This window comes from Scleropages formosus, chromosome 7 (assembly GCF_900964775.1).
Source record: "Scleropages formosus chromosome 7, fSclFor1.1, whole genome shotgun sequence".
NCBI classification, from domain to species: domain Eukaryota; kingdom Metazoa; phylum Chordata; class Actinopteri; order Osteoglossiformes; family Osteoglossidae; genus Scleropages; species Scleropages formosus.
In genome coordinates this window covers 5,675,624-5,696,069 of record NC_041812.1, presented here as the reverse complement: position 1 = coordinate 5,696,069, position 20,446 = coordinate 5,675,624, and the positions used below count along the sequence as shown (strand labels likewise).

Sequence of the window (20,446 nt, the reverse complement as noted above, 5' to 3'; positions counted from 1 at the left end):
TTTTTTTTTTTTTTTTTTTTTTTCTCTTTCTCTTCCCGTACCATCGCCTCTGTCCAGAAGTGGTCTCATAACTTGTATGTCCTTTATAACTGGAAATGCTAGTTGCTGTGGACCTGTCTGTCTGTAAACATTCTTGTGCTTATGAAAGAAAGCAATGAGTCATGTTTCAGAACCACGTGGCTCAGATGGAAAACAAACCTCCCTAATCCTTGTGCCTATGTGTCCCCGCACCCTCCCGCAGGAGCTCGGCAACCTGCGACGGCTGGTGTGTCTGGACGTGTCCGAGAATCGACTGGAGCAGTTGCCTCCAGAGCTTAGTGGCCTGCTAGCCCTCACTGACCTGCTGCTGAGCCAGAACCTACTGGAGCTCCTCCCAGACACACTAGGTGAAATGGGCTACCACTTGTGGGGAGGAATGTGAGCAGTTAGGGGTAACAGCAGGGAGGGGTGTGATATCAACCTGTACAAAACACAGGGCCATTGATTGTTGCACTAAAAAAAAAAAAATGAAGGACTTTGTACTTTTCAACTGATATCAGTTGCCTTGACAACAGGCCAGCTTTTTACAGGAGGAACTGCCAGAAGTGGAGTGTGAGGAGGTCATGGGTTGACTGTGTACTAACTCAGCTTTGCATGAACATCACAACAAGGAAGGCAAAGCTGTCATAACGCTGGAGTATAAAAGAAAAGTATCTTATTGCATGAAATTAACTGTCGCCCCCTACTGGACAGAAATGGCAGTCACGATAATAAAGGCCTTGCACACCGCGGTGAAAACAGGCTCTCTTTGCGCTGGAAGTAGTTTTGGCCGAGTGTCACCTTTTGGTTGTTTTCCTTAGGTTCTCTAAAGCAGCTGTCCATTCTCAAAGTTGACCAGAATCGCCTGACGCATCTGACAGATTCCATTGGCGAGTGTGAGAATCTGTCGGAGTTGGTGCTCACTGAGAACCTGCTGCAGGTGTGCCCACCAGAAATATATTTTACCTGCATCATTTGCACTCTCTCCTTCTGCTGTGTCCTGGCTGTCTCCCTTTGCCAAGCGTCTTTTCGGTTGTTATTTTTCCGTGACGTGAAGATTACCTGTGGCTCAAGGCCGAGCCGTAGCTGTGAAGATGAGCTGTCAGAAACGTATGTTTCATTCTGCGCAGACCTTGCCCTACTTCTCCCTTCTACTTTGGTTGCTTCTTATGTGTTATCAGTCTGTTTCCCCCCACCCCCCTAGGCAGCCCCATCATTGCCTGCGTGAATTCCAGGATTCAGAATTACAGCCTCTCTATCATCTTCCTTATGTTTAGCTCCCTCTATGTCCCTCTCCTCTTTTCATTATTTCTTCCTCCTTTCTCAGTTTATGTATTCCTGTGAAAGTTTTCTTCCATCTTTTTGCCCCCTCTCACTTCTCTGCCTCCTTTGCCCAGACCCTGCCCCGCTCCATGGGGAAGCTGAAGAAGCTGAACAATCTAAATGTGGACCGGAATCGGCTGTACAGTGTTCCGGAGGAGCTGGGAGGCTGCACCAGCCTCAATGTTCTTTCACTGCGAGACAACCGTTTGGCCCGACTGCCTGCTGAACTGGCTGGCGCCACTGAGCTGCATGTGCTGGATGTGGCAGGCAACAGGTGACACACACACACACAAACGTGGAGCCAACAGAAGTGGGGACAAAAGATCAGAGTCGGTCAATGTATGTTTCAAAATCAAGGGGAGGGTTGTGATCAGCGCAGCGGTGAATAATTAAATTTTAGGAGGTTTTCTGTTTCTTAATGTACCTGCAACAGGGCTGTAACCCCCTTGCCCCACATTTCTTCTGGAAAATGACAGAATCAGTTTGATATGCATTATACTAGAGGCACAACTCGCCCTCTCTGCCCCATCCCCACCCAATTTAAATGCTCCTGTGATCTCATCTTGGCCTTAGGCTTCGGAACCTACCTTTTGCCCTGGCCAACCTGAACCTCAAAGCCATGTGGCTGGCTGAGAACCAGTCACAGCCCATGCTTAAGTTCCAGATGGAGGATGATGAGCAGACTGGGGAGAAAGTGCTCACTTGCTACCTACTGCCACAGCAGCCCTCACCCAGTCTCGGTGAGCTCCACTCCCTCTCCCCGTCCTCCCCCAACACACTGTTGTTTATCAATCTTTTTTTGTATGATTGTTTGCACAAAGTAATTACTTTTGAAACAGATCCACAGTAGTCTTCAGGTAGTTATTTTATTCAGACAGAATGAGTGATCCATTATAAGGAGTAGAATGAGGTTCTTGTAGAGCAGATGTTTTCTGCTACATCTGCTCTTCATGTGCCGCTAATCTTTGTCACTGTCAGTGACATTGACAGTCTGCTGTATTTGTGCCTCTTCTGCAACCTTTCCCTCCCCTTGCTTTCCTGTCACAGAGGACTTGCCTCCAAACTCGGTGGATGACAGCTGGACAGACAGTAACCTGAACCGTGTGTCCACCATCCAGTTCCAGGAGGAGCCTAAGGCTGAGGAGGAAGATGAGGAGACGGCTGCTGAGCGCAAGGTATGTGCAGGTTGGAGTTTGAGCCATGAAGGCATATGATGTGATTCTGTTCCTTGTGTGTGTATGTCTGTGTTTCAGTACAAGTCAGCTAATTTGTGATACCTTGTCCATTCTGGTGCCAGGGTTTGCAGAGGAGGGCGACACCACATCCCAGTGAGCTGAAAGTGATGAAGAAGGTCATAGAGGAAAGGAGGAATGAACCATACACAGCTCGGCCTGAAGAAGCAGAATTGTCACCAAGCACTGAGGTACTGTCTGCAGATGTAGATACAGGTGGCCCCCGATTTATGATGGGGTTATGTTCCGAGAAACCCATCGGAAGTCGAAATATCGTAAGTCGAAAATGCATTTAATACACACCTCTGCGTGACAAACTGAGAGATGCGGATCACTGCTGCTGCACAGCATCGCGAGGGAGTATTGCACCACATATCACTTGCCTGGGAAAAGATCAAAATTCTAAATTCAAAGTACGGTTTCTACTGAACGTCTATCGCCAGCTCACCATTGTAAAGTCGAAAAAATCATAAGTCGAACCATCGTAAATCGGGGACCACCTGTACATCAATAGACAGGAAGTCAATACGCCAATCTGTAGTAGTGCAAATTTCTAAACCCGTTGTCCAGCTTCATGTAGTGAAACAATGTGGGATTTATGTTTAGCTGTGTGCCTTTTAATTTCTATTTTTCATTCAGCACTTTATCATAAACTATTATTAGGACCAGGTACATGTACACAAACCTCAGAGTTCATATCTCTACTGTCTTTGTTTAGGAGAAGCGTCTTAGTGGTCTGTCCAATCAGAGCCATGACTCCCAAGCCTCGAACAGCACAGCTTCCGCAGGCTCCCGTGAGGACGTTCCAGGTCAGACCACTGCATGGGTGGGGACAGTTGATGGACACAGCCAGGAGCAGGAAGGGGAGGCGCTAGATGAAATGGAGGTTGAATATATTGAGGTAAATTGCTTTTATAAAAGTCTTCTCTTATCCTCACTCTGCACTGTGCTGGTGAGGAAAATACTGTCCAACTACTCAAACATTTTTTAAGGAAGGCATCAATGCTTGGCGGAGCTGTGCTGAGTGATGGTTTAGAGCCAGATTTATTTCTCTGCTGTATCAAGCTGTATAAATGGATAAGTAGTAAGATTTATGTTGTTCACTCATGGAAAATGTCTTGCCGAAAAAGAAAATGACGAGGTAATGGTGTTATAGGAATCTCTCCATAGCTCTGTCTCTCCCTCCCTATTTCTGCAGCCCACAGTACACTTTGCAGAGGAGCCTATTATCCGCGGAGGCGATGATGAAGAGGAGGAGGGGTACGGTGAAGAGCATGAGGAGGAGGCCGAACAGAGTGATGAGGGCGAGCGGCCTCCCTTCCCCATGGAGAGGCAGCGGCTCATCCGCAAAGACACCCCACACTACAAGAAACATTTCAAGATCACTAAGCTACCCAAGCCTGAGGCGGTTGCTGCCTTACTGCAGGGCTTCAGCCCTGACAGCACACCCACCCGCCAGCAGCCCCCTGAGGAGGAGGAGGAGGAGGAGGCTGAGCAGCAGCAGGAAGAAGAGGATCTTGCGTTACACCCCAGGATAGAGGAGCTAGACAATAGCAGGCTGACAGACAGGGTGAACTCATCCCTGCAGCCTGTTAAGGTAGGCTAAAGAAAGATCCTCACCCTCTAGAGAGCTCTTCTTACAAAAGCTTGTACAGCTTTCTCTCAAATATGAAACCCGTTATTGATCTGTTTGTTGGTCTGTCTAGCTGTTGCAGAGATCCAGCAGAAACTCAATTTTACCACAGCAAGAAAGGCCAATCTTTTGTTCCCTAAGGCTGAGGTTTGGGGTATCACAGTGAAAGAATTGCCTAATTTCCTATGAACCCATACCCACATTGTCTAAGCTGTGACATCTACAAATAGGATCATGCCCAGTACGAGGTGAAAGCCTTCATGCTGGTGCACAAACCCGCCAGTGAATAAAAAAAAAAAAAAAAAAAAAGTTCCAGTGAGAATAGGATTGAGAATTTGTGAATGACAGCAGGTCTTGGCTTTTCTCCCCCTCTAGCTGATTAAACCAGCCCTTAAAACCATTTGTAATTGTTATCACAAACCTTTTTCAGCATAGTAGCAAGCATGTTGACCTGCACAAAAGTGCATTTCCTGCCCTGGGTGCTCTGTCACCCATTTCCTGTGCTCACTCGCTGTGGTCCATGAATAGCTAAGGATGGGAACTTAATAAAAACATGTCCTGTTTATGCCGTGACTTTAGATTAGAAAGTTCAGGTCTTGGAGAGATGCAGACCCGTAGGTTTTAGTTACTTCTCAGTTGTCAGTTGATTTACACCTGGAGCACCAGCAGAGGTGACTTCCTGTCCGAATTACAAACGAAAGGCGTAATGTAAACCAGTCAGGCCTGCAGCCATTAGGGACTTAAATCGGCCAGCTCTGGCTTTTTGCTGCAGCAATTCATTACTCTTACGATAGATGAGTGTTTCACAGGAGAACACTTTGGAGACATGGATTTACACCAACACATAAACCACAACCGCTTGGGAGCACTATCGGATGCTGGCAGGCCCTTGATTGCCGTTTGCATGATCGCCGCTGGGATTGGTGCCCGAGCACTTGGCACCAGGCCAGGACTCGGAGACACCACTTGATGTAAAGATCTCATTCAGGGGGATGACTCAGCACCACTGCCTGTTTTTGGGGCCAACACATTCCCCTGAAGGTTAGGTCAGAAGCCCTCAACACCATGTTTGCCGCAGACACCGACACCAGTGCTCTGTGTCATTTTCTCCTTTCTCATTTTTTAAAGTTCATTTTATTAATTGCCTTGTTTCTCTAAGTCCCCCACATATCTGTACCCAACAATATTCCTGTTGTTTTCTTCTTTTTATTGTCTAATTATGCTGATCCAGTTTATCTGCAAAAAGGATAGATATTTTTGATGTCATGCAAACATGCCCTGGGTTCCATAAACCTGCTTGTTGGTTGCTCTGTGGCCTGGCTGGCAGTTGTCTCTCCCAATTTTTATCAGTCTTTTGGTTTGTTATATCCGATGACCCAAGATGTGAAGTTTCCTACTATTGATCATGTACATTTTGAACCTCAACAGCGATAATATGTACATTTATAGAGAATTAGTCATTAAATTTATAGTAGCAAACAGGACTGATCATAGTAGTTCTACGCAGAAAGAGACATAACTCTGTGATATAACAGAGATGCAGTAGGAACCCAGGGCAACAGCTTACTTATCTGTGTGTGAAAACCAGATGTGACCTCTCCCAAGTTTGAGTTCCATTTCTGTGTGTGTGAATTTGTATGAGTGGGTATGTAGGGGGGCAGGCCATTCTGGATCAGTCTCGACTGCGTTTATGGCAGTGGATGTGGAAACCATGTGAAGACTTGAACGTAACACATCTGCAGACATCACCAGACCATTTAATTGAGATTATTTGCGTATATAGAAACTATTTGTGGACAGCCCCGTGGCTGGGTTTGGAGTACCAGAAAATGCATCTTTTTCATCATACATTGCATTAAATTTTTGGCCTTACGCAGATTCTGCACTCTGTTTGGCCCACAAAGGGTAAAAATGCTGTTCACTCCATAAGACATGGCTCTATGGGGAGGTTGTATTTTGACACCACAGGGCTCGAAACTCCTAAGGTAGAGCTATAAATTCTGCTTGCCACCTGCTTTTCCTCTCCTCTTTGCCATGAAGCCTGGCAGGGAGTGTACCACAACATTTCTGTTCCTGGACTCTCCATGTGCACACTATACTCTTCTCCCTGGTCCCTCCTCATCCTGGGTCTCAAGTTTCCGCTCCTGCCCCCTGCAATGAGTACTCTGTGGGAGGCCCGCGAATGTGTGTCTGGTGTAGCTGCTCGGTCCTGACCTCAGCACCTGTGAGACGAAGTAGGGCACTAGTCTGTGGTGCTGTGGTTTTCACCGAGCTCTTCCCTGGTGTGGGGGCCACTTGTGTGACTGCAAGGGAAGCGCAGTTGCAGCTTGTGGGCAAGAGTGCCAGTGTGTGAGGGTTTTTATTTTGGCCTCACTAATCCGCATGCTTCTTGCTGGTTCCTGTCCTAACAGGGGGTGTCATTTGATCAAGTCAATAATCTGCTGATTGAGCCTGCTCGAATTGAGGAGGAAGAGGTCTGTACCTGCTCTTTCCCATTCGCTCTCCATGTGTTGCCCTCTTTCACGTGCTCATACTCCCATGGGAACCACAAAATTCACAGGCTAAACTCGAGATGCACCATTAACCTGAGCCAATCACCTGAAAAGAACTAAACCAAGCCTGTTGTCTTGGGACAGCCAATGCAGTGACGCCTGGCACGGAGAGAAGGATGTGTGCTTGGGGGTGTAGTTTCGTATGCAGACCTAGATGTGACCACCAATTTGCACTTAATTTTTTGCTTGCTTTTTCTGCCAGACTAGACCTTCCATATCTAGTGTAGACTGTCACCATGGGGCAGACACCTACTGCTGTTCCTGCCTCCCATCGAATCCTCCCAGCCACCACTCCCAACAGGCTCTGCTGTGCTTTGGCTTGTCCACAGTCCATCTCTGCTCTCCTCTTTTCCCCTTTCTCCACCTACCCCTGTTCTTTCTGAGGCTGCGTCTCCCTTTTGGTTGCACATTTCCAGGACTGGCTGGTACCTCTGGCCCCTTCTAGTCCTCATTAAGATTCTCATTGATGTCTAACAAGAGGGTTGACCTGTTGATTCAGATCAGCACACTGAAGTCTACTTCTGTAGGGAAGGGATGTTTTCGTTAAGTCACCTTGAAATCCTGCTGCACTGCAAGATTTGTCCCACATCAGTCTTTCTGACTCAGTCTGGTATTTTCATTTGCATTGTATCAGTATTGTGTGTTTGCTCTTGGAAGTAGAATTTCCTGTCCAGTATGTGTGACCTTTTTTTTTTAAAAAAAAAGAATGGTGATTTCAGAAATTCTTAGAAATGGAGGTCATGCAGCTGAATCCTGACAATCTGAAACTTGTTACTGTGCTGTAGGTAGATATCCCAACAGTTACTGTAAGGAAAGCAGTATTTCAGCTGTACTCTTTATTTGAACCCTTAGAGTTCTCTTTAAGTATCTGGGAGAAGAAGAATCTAGCCTGGTAAATAAATTTTTTCCTTATTGTCCCTTGTTGCATGTCTATAACTGAAGGCTATAACCTTTTTCAGAATCTTACTTTTGAGTATTAAGCTCATGTAAGTTTTTGCTGACTCACATTGCAGTGCCATAAAACAATCCCCCCCCCCAAAGGATTAGCTAATTACAGGTGGGTTCTCTGCACTCAGAGATTTGAGCTGTACGCCAGACTGATGTAAACCACATTTCTCTATAAGGCACCTTTAACAAAACCGATAAGGTCAAAGTGTGGGTCAGTGCAGAGACGGGCAAGCAGAACTCTGCGAACCTGTGTGACCTTACTGCCTGTCAACAGGACACACGTACAAAAAAGTTACGTTTATATAGTACAGAGAGTGCCAGCATACATGATGCAAGTGCTCATCAACTAATGGGATGGACATTGTCAAGAGTCACTGTTGCCTTCTAAACTTTACCAGAAATCGGGCTTTATTAGTTTGTGCACTTTTGCTGTATTTGCTCAAATTGTGTTGCTTTCTAACAGTGATTTTGTGCTTTGGCTGCAAATCACTCACTTCCAAACCTAGAGTAAATCGTACACAGCTGATAAAGTACTACTTAGAGAATGTTAGAAACTTACTAAAAAGTCAAAAGGATTACCAGTGGCTTCTGGTGTCAGTCACTGTTCAGTTAAAAATGTCAAAAACATTACAAAAAATATTAAGTTGCATCTTATTTTGATATATTGTTTCATACAGTAAGAGCATACTGAAAAAATTACAACTTAAGTGATTTTACTGTAGACAGCAGTCCAAATGGCAGCCTCCCCGTAGTGATTTCACAGGTCAAACCCACCCACCCGAGATGATATATTCACCATATTTGGTGTAACAATCTGCCCCTGTACACTTTTGCTCAAGGGTACAGTTAAAGTCAAACACAAGACCTGTAAAATCTGCACTTCTAAATTGAAAGTACAATACAGTAAACTGGAGTAAAAATGGTTGCCATTTGAATGTTAAATTATATATTGCATTAATGAATTAAATTGAATATTGTAAATGATCACATTATGGTGAGTTTTTTTTTTTATTTTTTTTATTTTTTAAACTAGTGTGTGTTTTCGCTGATGCTGGAACAAGGGGGTTGTTATGAGCTTGCTGCTTATTATAAATCCATCAACTTGCATACAGTTTATTACCTGTGTTGCCACTGTGTAACAGAGTATCATGCACTTTTAGGTAGCAACATGTTCTATACTTGGCTGATATACATGGAGGGGCCATAAAGTTGTCTTTGTGTTCAAATCAAGGCATTCTGGAGGATTAAAGTACAGAAGCCAACCCCTAGTGGGAGACCAGCATTCCTTACTTTCCTACTAACCTTCATCTCATCTCTACTCTTTCTGTTAGTCTTTACATAAACAGCATTCAAGCTTTCATCTACACATTAACTGCTGTGATGATCCTCAGCCATTTACTATCATGATATTTCACATTAAATCTTTAAGCCTGTTGTTCATTGGTGTTTCATGATTGGGTTTCCAAAACACGAGGCCATATCAGACCTTTGTCTCCTGTGGAGTTTTGTCAAAGAGCCAATCTGAACATGAGGTGGCCAGCAACAGGGAATGATTCCTCTTTGTCTAGTAACATAAATGTTAAAGGTTATATGCTGACCTGTAGAAAAAGTTTGGAGGGGGGGGGGAATAAAAAGTGGCAATTAAGGTGATTTGGAACTATACCAAAGTCTTGCGAACACCAGAACGACAACAGTGAAGACTGCTTTATGTTGGGTGTGGTCCCAGAGGGTCCCGCAGGGTAAGTCTCTCTGTGCCGTGACCCCCTGTGCTTTGCTTCCAGCTTACATTGACCATCGTGCGCCAGACAGGGGGACTGGGAATCAGCATTGCAGGTGGCCGAGGCTCCACACCCTACAAGGGGGATGATGAGGTAAGGAGTAGATCGGAATGCTTTTCGTTCATGCTCTTCACCATGTAAGGTGAAAATCACCATATGTGGGTGAACATAATGTGGTGCTCTAGGGATTAAACATTCTTGGAGTACTAGTTTTAGTCACAAATTTATGAACATTTGGTGTCAAGACCTAACAGACTTGAGGTTTATCTGTTATTTAGCAACCGTGGCATCCTCAGCATTTATACTCTGAGGAAAAACGGCAGTGTTGTCCAGAAAGGAAGGCTCATATGAACTATTTCGAAATCACAGATTTCTATGAAAGATTGAACCAGATGTTTTCAGAGTGCCAATCTTGCAGATACTTTTAACCAAAGTGACTTCCAATGAACTCTATGTAGTGTTATCAGCCCACACACCTTATTCACTGTGGTGACTTACACTGCTAGATACACTACTTACACTGGGTCACTCATCCATACATCAGTGGAACACACACACACACACACTCTCTCTCTCTGTCACTCACACACTATGGGGGAACCTGAACAGCATGTCTTTTGGGAGAAAACCAGAACAGTCGGAGGAAACCCACACAGACACGGGGAGAACGTGCAAACTCCACACAGACTGAGCAGGGATCGAACCCACGTCCTCTCGCACCGTCCAAGTGCTGTGAGGCAGCAGCGCTACTCACTGTGCCACCATGCCGCCCTCAGCTCCACTGAGTTGTTTTTCTTTAGACTCTCTTTGGCTGATAGTCCTCATAGAACCCAACCTTCAGGATGATCTGTGTGTCAGGGCTGTTTTCATCCTTGCTGTTAAACAGTTTGGATGATGTTGCTGTGTTAGTGGCGATCTCATTAAATTCCTTTTCATCAGCCTAATAAAAGCCTAGATTCTTCTCAAAGGAGCCTGAAAGGTTGTTTTTCTTGATCTTTAAGAGCTAATATTACACTCCCAGAGCAGTCTATATCGGCGAGACCAGAGACGCAAGACATTGACCTCATTTAGCTATTCTTTTTGCCTTCAGTATGTGGTGGTATGCTTAATGCTAACGTTCGATGGACCCAATTCTGACAATTAATTAATTTGGTTACATTTCTATTTTGAGTAACAATATGTAATCTCAGTAAATTGAGGTTGTAAATGCAATCTGGTTACCGTGGATTATGTACGGAAATTACTGTATGGTGAAAAGTGTGCTTTAGAGTCACGAGTCTGTATCGAAGTCTCTATTTCTGCTGATGTAATGCACATATTGTATTTTCTGTGAGATGTACATCGCTTTGGAAATAATAAATAAATAAAGAAAACAATAAATGTAGATGTAAACTGCTTCCGAAAGTGGAGATGGAATTCTGGCTAGTTCTAACGCACAATCCTGGGAAATCCAAGCCCAGCGAAGGTCAGAGAACCGGGGACTCGTGTGTCAATATCCAATGGATCTCTTCCTCTTTGTCCCAGGGCATCTTTATCTCTAGGGTGTCTGAGGAGGGCCCTGCCGCCCGTGCAGGTGTCAAAGTGGGAGACAAACTGCTGGAGGTAAATCCGACAGATTGCGTACATGGAGCGTTTGCCTAATAACCCTTGTACTGTCAGGTGTCATCACAGTGTAACGTGTCTGCTCACACAGCATGTTGTCACATGGGACATTCAGTCTTTACAGTAGGTCTCCTTACATTTGAATTCTTATGTTTATCTTAACCGTCTATGGTACACAGATGCAGAGGCAAGTTAATGCATGTCGGCGGCGGTGGCGGGGGGGACCTGTGCAGGGCTGTGTGTGAGGTGTAATCACAGTACAGTATTGGTATCCCATTCCTTCATCCTTGTTCCTGTGATTCTCACCATTCGCCCAGGTGAATGGGGTGGACCTCCATGAGGCAGAGCACCAGCAGGCGGTGGAAGCTCTGAGGAGTTCAGGGGCTTCTGTTACCATGACAGTGCTGCGGGAGCGCATGGTGGAACCAGAAAACGCTGTGACCACCACACCTCTGCGTCCCGAGCACGATTACCTCCCCCGGGAGCGACGAAGTGGCAGTTCTCCTTTTTGCACGGAGCCTTGTTTCTCTCAAGGAACCCGCCAACGCCTTTCCACTTGCCTTGTCCGCAATGACAAGGGCCTGGGCTTCAGCATTGCTGGGGGCAAGGGCTCAACGCCGTACCGTGTGGGTGATATGGTGAGGACCTATATTGGTTTGGGGACTTTGTGTGAGCGTCTCTGACTTTACATCAACTTCAGCAACATGATTTCTGCTCTCACACAGAACAAGCATGTAATATTACACACGTCTCTACAAGTATAATTATGCATGCTTTTTCGCACTGAAGAGTTGTTCTGTACACAGATTGTACTCAGGAATGAAATGACTCCTTTTGTAGGGAATTCAGCTGCTGCACAGCTTTACTTGCTGACATGTGAGAGCTTTTTTAAAGTCAGTGCAGGATAATGAATACTTCATGCTTTTGTTCCACTCCTGTTCATGGTGTTAATTCTTTATGGCTCATTTAATCTTTCAGAGTTGTATGTTTTGTCACAGCCTCATGGTAAATCCGAATGACAGCCAGTCATATAGAAAGACCCACAGGTGTTTCCGAAGAAGAAAGGGAACTGATAGCCCTGCCATTGTCATAAAGGTTTAAAGAAGTGACTCCTAGGTAATACTTGATAGCCATCTGATGTTGCTTAGTTTTTTTTCAAGGGATTTGTTTTTCTTTATTCAGTTTCTTTTCAAATTCATGAAGGATGGGGAAAAAATCCTAGAGTTTCTCCAGTACCAAACTGTTGTACTGCAAGTCCTATTGTAAGGTCGTCTGGTCGCAGAGATCCGTATAGCTAATAGTGACCCCTCAACTGAAAGCCACCCCATGTGGACCCCTGGGGGTGTGAAGCCACAGCCTGACAGTGCGGCACTGTGGAAAGTGACATACTGGGCAGGAAGATGAATAGCTGGTTGGGGGGGGGAATGGCTCTTCTTCCCTTGGTTCCCACAGCCCCCTCGTGGGCTGCTCTTCTTGGCATATTGCTTATTTTCACTCTCAAATAAAATACTGCCCACAAGATAATGTAATGCAAATTTTTCCACATGTGATGACTTTAAGTGTGAGTCATATTTTTCACTTTTGGGATGGGTGTCTCTTTTGTGTTATCAGGGCATCTTCATTTCCCGCATCGCCGAGGGAGGAGCAGCTGATCGTGATAGCATTCTGCAGGTTGGGGACAGAGTCATTTCTGTGAGTACAATTCCTCCCCATCTTCGCATCTGTTTTTCAGCTTATGCTGATGTGATATACCACCGTCATACAATAAACAGTTATCAGTTATTCACAATACATAAGAATGATGAGAGCACATGCCTGCCAAGAAGGAACAAGATGACAGCATTCCATACCAGCACAATGCAGCATAAATGAGCGTTGTACATGTAAAATTGATGAGATGAAAAGATCAGCAGTGAAAATGAAAGCCTACATATTTTGTGGCTGTATCTTGCCTTCCACTGAAATAGAACATCCTGTGTGTTTGCATTCTCCAAACACTCCTACAAAACAGCAAAGTGACAGACACCCACTTTTTGCATGAGATTGGAATTTCTTTCTTGACTTGCTGAGTCTGCGCCTGGCTGCCTAAACTGCCTCTTGTATGAGAGTATGTTGAGCTGTGTTTTGGATTGCTTGGCCCAACTCCCAGATGGCATTGCATGCAAATCTTGTGAACATTTGTGTAGCTCTGTGTTCCAAATTACAGACCACTTGTATATCAAGTGTGTACGTTATGCATACCTTTCTCCCCCTATTAATATACATGTACAATTTTTACAGTACAGTGTTTCCCCCATAGCTCAGCTCTGTGCAGAGAAATCACTGCTTTGCCTCCAGATGTCATGCCATTAAATTTCTATCATCTTGTGTTTTGAGTGGTAATGGTTTCTCTCTCCCTTATCTCTCAGTGAAGGGCACTGTGGTCATTTGGGTGATTCTTCTCTGTGTACACCTCCTCTCCATCTCCCTGCTTTCTCTGCATGGCCATCAGTCTAATCCTCACCACGTCTCTCTGCCTGCTTGGTGGTGGGTGTGGTCTTAGGGGATGTGGGCGGAGCCTGTGGCCCTGCTGATATGGTAACAGCATGTGTTGCCATAGCAACAGCCACAGAAGCCTTCTGTAAGAACCGATACTGTCTGGTCAGTGCTGGTTTCTGTGTGTTTCTATGACCAGACAATCAGTCGAATAGCTCACATCTGTCACTTCATGAAAGAATGCTCTGTTAAATGTATGGTTGGCTGTATACACATGCATGCTGTATATGTGCTAATTGATGCTTAGTGATGGGAAGAATTAGCCTTTTTTTTTTTTTTTGAAGAATGACTAAAAAGACTCCGTATGTTTCCAGTAGATGCCAGGCGATCACCCTGCATCCACTGAGAACCTGTGCCTCACTAAAATGATGTCTGCTGGCCTCTCCTGGCCAGACTAGAGAGACGGGAACAGACAAAGCAGTATCACTTACTTCACTAGGACGGGACTCTGCATCCAGTGAAATAAATTTAAAACAAACAGATGGATATAATCACATGGACGGACTGGCTTGTTGAGGCGAGACCATCTTAGACTAAGGGAAAGACTAAAACTGGATGGACTAGTAACTGATATTTTGAGTCCAGGACCTAGCACTCATCTCTTAGCACAGATTCCTTGGACTGCATTTGTTTACTAAAACTCCGCCTCTTTCAGAGCAGCTGCACCTTGTGAAGTGTGGGTGTGTTTCACATTGACAATCAAGACCTAGGAGTTCTCAGTGACACAGTACAAATCACCGTGCTCTGCGGTTAGAGCTTCGGCCGTCAGGCATCCTCTTAGTTTTGGGTTTTCACCCATTTCTGCTGAGGGATATGGGAGTGTGAAGTTGTGTTCTGGTAATTGCTAAAACGTTTGTTGCCAGTGCCACTCAACTTCTCACTCATCTCTGCCTGTATTTTTTTTTTTTTTTTTTTTCCCCTCCCCCCTCTTCCTCTCTCTGTCCATCTGCCTGAGATTCTTCTGTCTTAAGCGTTTAAAACAGAGCTTACCAGGACAAGCCCTGGAGCACAATCATCTTAAGCACAAAGCATAAAAACATCTAAATTGTCTCATATATGCACTGTGCTTATAACCTCAATCTTAACATAATTTGGATTGTGTCACAATTCATGAAATTTTGTTACTAAGAATGAAACCTTGTCCCACACCAAGGTTTAAATTGATAGAGATGGTACTAGCAGTACCTCAGACTTACCGTTGTTCCTGTAATGTCACACTAAAGAATGACAGTTTCAATCACATTAATGTAAGTTATAGTTCACTTCAGTAATATGGTCCCTGCATCTTTTTTCTCATAACTGACATTAATTCAGTGCTGACTCATTTTTACTTTTTAGGTTGAAGTTGAAATAATACACATTTAGTTGTTGAAATAAATATTTTTTCAGTACGGGGAGCTCAGTGCCTCAAATAGAAATGGAATGAATGAAATAGAAATGGACAACACTCTCAATCTTAAATATATTTGCATAAATGCACAAATGTATTTTGACACTTTGCCACCTTCAGTGTTTAAGCACCTAAATGCATCAGCGTACAGATTCTGAAATGCAGTATTTTTTTTTCTGTGGAGAGTGCCGTCCTTTTCTACCTTCATTACCACTGCAGCATGTCCATTTGCCATGGAGTGCCACTGGCAGCTATTCAGTGCTCTGTTTTTTTTCAGTAGTGACCTGCACCCTGCTTTATTATACTGAATGTTAAGATCCAAGTATTCACAAAGCATGTGATGTACATTTACTTGTTTACATCAGTTATTCACTTTAAAAACTGTTACTTGCATATAATAGAGTGCATTGTCTGTGTATACTGAAGTAGTTCAGGTACATGAGAATAATGGAAAACCACATATTAGTTACTTAAAATAGGCCTTTTTTACACTGTCCAAGTTTTCATGGATATGTGGCTGTTTGATTTTTTTTTTCGAAAATCTAGCATCAAACAAATGATTGTTCTGAAGGGGCAAGTGGTCAAGTGGAAATTGAATGGCTCAAGGCATGGTCTTTGGCTCTTTTCTTTAATGGAAGGGCTGCAGAGAAGTTGTGGTGGGTGGTGCTGTAGCTCCTTGTGGCAGCGCTTCCTATGGGTGATATGGCCCTCACTTGCTGTCAATACAGATCAATGGTGTAGACATGACAGATGCCAGACATGACCAGGCAGTAGCGCTACTTACGGGCACCTCCCCCACCATCACCCTGCTGGTGGAGCGAGACCAGGGCGACACTCCTCGTGCCCGGCCACACTCTCCCCCACCCCCTCAGCCCAGTGAGTCCTTGGACCAGGAGGAATCGCAAGCAAACCACCTAAACCGAGCTCTGGAGGATGAGTACCCTGTGGAGGTATGCAGGAGGTCTGGTGAACATATAGAACACCCAACGTGAATGGAAGATGTACTAGTCTGTGTTTACATATGTAGTCCTTGCTTCCCCTGGCACTTGACAGGAAGTCACACTGGTGAAAACAGGTGGCCCTCTGGGACTGAGTATTGTGGGAGGCAGTGATCATGCCAGCCATCCATTCGGAGTTACAGAGCCTGGAGTATTTATCTCCAAGGTGAGCGGAAAGCCAGTGTTTGAGACATGGCTCAGAGTAAGCCACAAGAGAAAAGTGACCCTCTGTGTGTATATGTTTGTATCCCAGGTTGTCCTACAGGGCTTGGCGTGTAACAGTGGCTTACGAGTGGGCGATCGTATCCTGGAGGTGAATGGCATTGACTTGCGTCACGCCACGCACCAAGAGGCGGTTCGTGCCCTGCTCTCAAGCAAACATGAGATCCGTATGCTGGTACGCAGAGACCCTGCTCCACCAGGCATGCAGGTGAGTTCCACCACTTGAGCTAAGCCTCATTCTCTCGCCTGTCTTTGCTTTCCGTGGCTCACAGAGAGCTGAATAGCTCGCTCGTTTTGGGCTGTCTTAGCCCTAGAAGAACTTGCTGCCTTTTGTTGCCTGTCCCCAAAAGTGAAACTGTTTGCAGGAAATTGAGATCCAGAAGTATCCTGGCGAGAAGCTGGGAATCAGCATCCGTGGTGGAGCCAAAGGCCACGCTGGTAACCCTTTTGACCCCACTGATGAAGGCGTCTTCATCTCCAAGGTATTCTCCTAGTTTTGAACTTGTTTCACATGGAAATATATTTAAGGAGGGTTACAGAACGAGGTGCTGTTGGGAGGACACAGCTAGTACAGATGCATCTTAGAGGCTACCTTTAGCACAGCTGAGAAGCATTCCGTCACGACCCACATCTACACCCATTCCACATCCAGGTGAGCTCTGGCGGGGCAGCAGCCAGGGATGGCCGACTACAGGTGGGCATGCGCATCCTGGAGGTCAACAACCAGAGTCTTCTTGGTATGAGCCATACAGAGGCTGTACGCGTCTTGCGTGCTGCTGGGGACTCGCTGATCATACTGGTGTGCGATGGCTTTGATCCACGAGATGCTGCTGCTGTTGAGGTTTGTGTGAAATTTCAGTCAGAAAAGCTACCAGTAACAAAAAGGCTTTGAACAGTTTAACTTGGTTTGTGGGCAAATCAACAAATATTTGGAAATATTGAATGGTGGTGAAAAGATCAACTTATCAAATACTTAAGCGCACTGAAAAACTAGCCAATGTGTATCTGGCCACCTGTCTCAGAGGGAGTAGTGCAAACATAGAAGGCTATGGTATCTATGCTTCTGCAGTCCTCACCTGGCATCATCGCCAACCCTTTCATCGTCCGCAAGAACAGCATGGAGAGCATCTCTTCCATCGACCGAGACATGAGCCCCGAGGAGATGGCCATCATGCAGAAGGTGACTCTAGCAGGAAGTGTTGTCTTGTGGAATGTAGGAAAGAACAATGGAGATGCATGTTCTTTTTAACAATAATCAAAACATGAGTATCTTATGTTTGACAACATTTACAGTTGGGATAGCTTTGTCAAAAAGTTTTTGCTGTTGATTATTTGTAAAGAATATGGTTTGCTTTGCTGAATACATTTGAGGAAGACTATTTAAAATCACTTGCTCCAGAGAGAAGTCTTGATAGTTTGAAATGTTGGTGTGTGAGAGTGGAGGTAGAGTCTGACCCTCTGATCTCTGGTTAACTTCTATTCCCCCTCTGTGTAGGAAGTGGAGATGGTGCAAGACACTCCCCGCTGGGACAAGGAGGACATAGAGGATGTGGTGAGTTGAGCCGCTTTGTCACAAAACTACATTCAAAGCATGATGGAAGGGGGGAACAATGGAATGAACATTTGATTTGATGAAGAAGGCATCTGTTGAACTTATGTGTAAACAGTGCTCAGGTGCTTCAAAGTGGTTTACCTCAGTGCAGTGGTTCATTTGAATTAACCATAATTTAAAAAGGTTTTGTGAAGATACGGAGTTACATGGCCATTTTTCAAAATTGTGCCATTTTCAGATACTCTATAAACCTATACATGTACTTTTATGCGGTCTCTCCCTGGTTATGGGGTGTCTGGGTTTCCCTAGTCTCTCTCTTGGGTTCTCCTTACTAGCCTCGACTGTAGCTAACCCTTCCTTGCCTGTTGGGGGTTAACAACAATGAACAATTCTTTAACTGTATGGGTTCTTTTCTCTCTCTCTCTCCCCTTCTGTCCCTTCATCTACCGACCATTCTCTCACTTTTTCCTCTTTCTTCCTCCATTATTCTATGATGTATCATCCTTCCTATCTGACACCTGTCTGGTCACATGTGACCACATCCTGTCACTCCTACTCCTTCAACCGATCTTGTATTTTTCCCACTTTGCATGTTTTGCATAATCCCATTTCACGCCACTTCTCTGCACACCTTATGCATGTCTGCAACTCTGTGCATGGGTGTGATTCCCCCTTCACGTCACATCCCTCCCTTCCCTGGTGAAGGAACGAATGCGCCTGGAGCGCGAGGAGGCCAATCGGCTGCTGGAGAAGGAGGCTGAGGTGAGAGTACCTGTGTCAATCCCTTGCCACTCCTGCAGAGGGAGACAGCTTTGAGGGGATGACGCTGAGTCTCAGGATACAAGATGAGCTGTGAAGTGCCAAGGCCATGAGATTCTAGTAGAGACCACATCTTGCTCACTGGACATACTGAACTAGCTGGTTTCAAATGGTGAAACTTTTTAACAAGAGCAAATTCTTGCCTTTGTGCATGTGTCCAGTGTCTGAGATCATCAGCAGTCCAAGTGGATGATATGGGGTTCTTCATTTTCCATCTAGATCCAAAGCACTTTATCCTTAGGCTGCAGTGTTCAATGTTGTTTAAAGTTTAATGATGCGCCTTTCCTTGGACCTGTTTTTAATGCTCTGATCTATGTTTCTCTGCCCATCAGACCTTTGGCACTGGGCCGCTGAAACTGGACTACAGGACGCTGGCTGCTCTGCCCACAACCAGCCTGCAAAAGGTGATGCGGGTGAGCAGCAGACTTGTTCATCTCAGGGCCTGATCGTTAAGTGTTGAACTGCTTCTCCACAGCATGGCTCTTTGAATATTCCTGGATATAATCTATTGGAAAGACTAAGATAAGAGGTAGACTAAGGTTTCCGAAGTGTAAAGAGTTGTGAAATTGGTGGTGAAGACTGGAGCAGTACTCACCCTTGTGAGGAAAAACTTTACTTCCTCTTCACTCTGCACAAGTTGTCTGTTAACCTGTGAATTTCAGTACAGCCAGTCTTGGCCTAGTACACATTTTTTTTTTCCAAGGGCCTAAAATTGTGAGCAAGCTCTTCTTGATCTTCAATAACGTTGCCACGGGTAGGCATCACTGTGGAGGAGTCTGACCACCAGATCCCTGCTTTTTTATGACTGTAATTGTGATAATAGTACATTTGCAGAAAAAGTTACTTTTTTGCACTCTAGACCCCACTTAAATAATTTATGCTGTGATATACACATTTTGTTATTTTCAAGAACATAGCATGTTGATAAACCTGGGTACTTTATAAGTGAGTCTAAGCTTAATGGCTTTTTTGGCTTTATTAAGGATTTAATTTTTTACAATATATTTGCACTTCTTGTCACTTACATCAGAATCCAGGGGTGACTTATCGGGGTGACTGTGGCTTCCCTGGCTTGGTTTGCTTTAGTCCTCATTTTAGAATGGTTACGGTATACAGTTGGTTGCTCCTATGCCAGCCCTTTCTGAGCTTGGATTTGACAGAGATATGAGATTTTGTGACAAATATCAAATCTCTTTGAAGTTTCCCTTGTGTGTCTGTGTAACTAACCAGTCACAGCTGTTTAATCTCTCACTCACACACACACACACACACACACACACACACACACACACACACCATCTGAAACTGCTTGGCCCACATGGGGTCGCGGGGAGCCGGAGCTTAACCCGGCAACACAGGGCAAAAGGTTGGAGGGGGAAGGGGACACAACCAGGACGGGACGCCAGTCCGTCACAAGGCACCCCAAGCAGGACTCGAACCCCAGACCCACCAGAGAGCAGGACCCGGTTCAACCTACTGCGCCACCGCACTCCCTGTTTAATCTCTTTTGTGAATAAAAAAGATTATACTGATTTTTTTTGAGTGCACACAGCTCAGTTTTGTTCAGTGCAACTGTGAATTGGGTATTAAATGCCTTTCATCCAGCGGTATGTTTGAATACATGACTCCACAGGGGGCCATGGGTAAGAGGTCTAGGGAGGTGTGTACTGCCAGAGGATGTCATACTGCTTCTGAAAGGCCTGCCAGCAGGTATGCTATTCGCTTTGGGTGGTGACCCTGTGCTGTCTCTGCATGTGTCTGTTCCTTTTCAGGGTCTGTCCTCCGAACCCCAGGGAGTCCATAGTCCTAGTAGAGATATTGCAGGCTCCCCCAGCTCACCGGTG

At 45.1% G+C, this 20,446-nt stretch overlaps 1 protein-coding gene across 14 annotated transcripts in view; it reads left to right on the top strand.

Moving 5' to 3' along the window:
* The window catches only part of LOC108937704 (protein scribble homolog), a 71,918-nt gene that overhangs the window by 35,749 nt on the left and 15,723 nt on the right, over nt 1–20,446 (top strand). For 10 of the 14 annotated variants that reach the window (XM_018757772.2, XM_018757783.2, XM_018757782.2 and 7 more), the window contains exons 8-30: nt 242–386; nt 840–958; nt 1,416–1,615; nt 1,915–2,081; nt 2,389–2,516; nt 2,639–2,764; nt 3,292–3,474; nt 3,772–4,170; nt 6,618–6,680; nt 9,488–9,577; nt 11,009–11,086; nt 11,404–11,724; nt 12,698–12,778; nt 15,740–15,961; nt 16,065–16,175; nt 16,263–16,439; nt 16,597–16,713; nt 16,884–17,072; nt 17,301–17,411; nt 17,727–17,783; nt 18,489–18,545; nt 18,935–19,015; nt 20,375–20,443. In XM_018757772.2, the coding sequence (XP_018613288.1) occupies nt 242–386; nt 840–958; nt 1,416–1,615; nt 1,915–2,081; nt 2,389–2,516; nt 2,639–2,764; nt 3,292–3,474; nt 3,772–4,170; nt 6,618–6,680; nt 9,488–9,577; nt 11,009–11,086; nt 11,404–11,724; nt 12,698–12,778; nt 15,740–15,961; nt 16,065–16,175; nt 16,263–16,439; nt 16,597–16,713; nt 16,884–17,072; nt 17,301–17,411; nt 17,727–17,783; nt 18,489–18,545; nt 18,935–19,015; nt 20,375–20,443 (3,291 nt within the window). The remainder of the gene's footprint in view (nt 1–241; nt 387–839; nt 959–1,415; nt 1,616–1,914; nt 2,082–2,388; nt 2,517–2,638; nt 2,765–3,291; nt 3,475–3,771; nt 4,171–6,617; nt 6,681–9,487; nt 9,578–11,008; nt 11,087–11,403; nt 11,725–12,697; nt 12,779–15,739; nt 15,962–16,064; nt 16,176–16,262; nt 16,440–16,596; nt 16,714–16,883; nt 17,073–17,300; nt 17,412–17,726; nt 17,784–18,488; nt 18,546–18,934; nt 19,016–20,374; nt 20,444–20,446) is intronic. The other 4 variants (XM_018757784.2, XM_018757774.2, XM_018757773.2 and 1 more) reach the window with 3 other exon arrangements.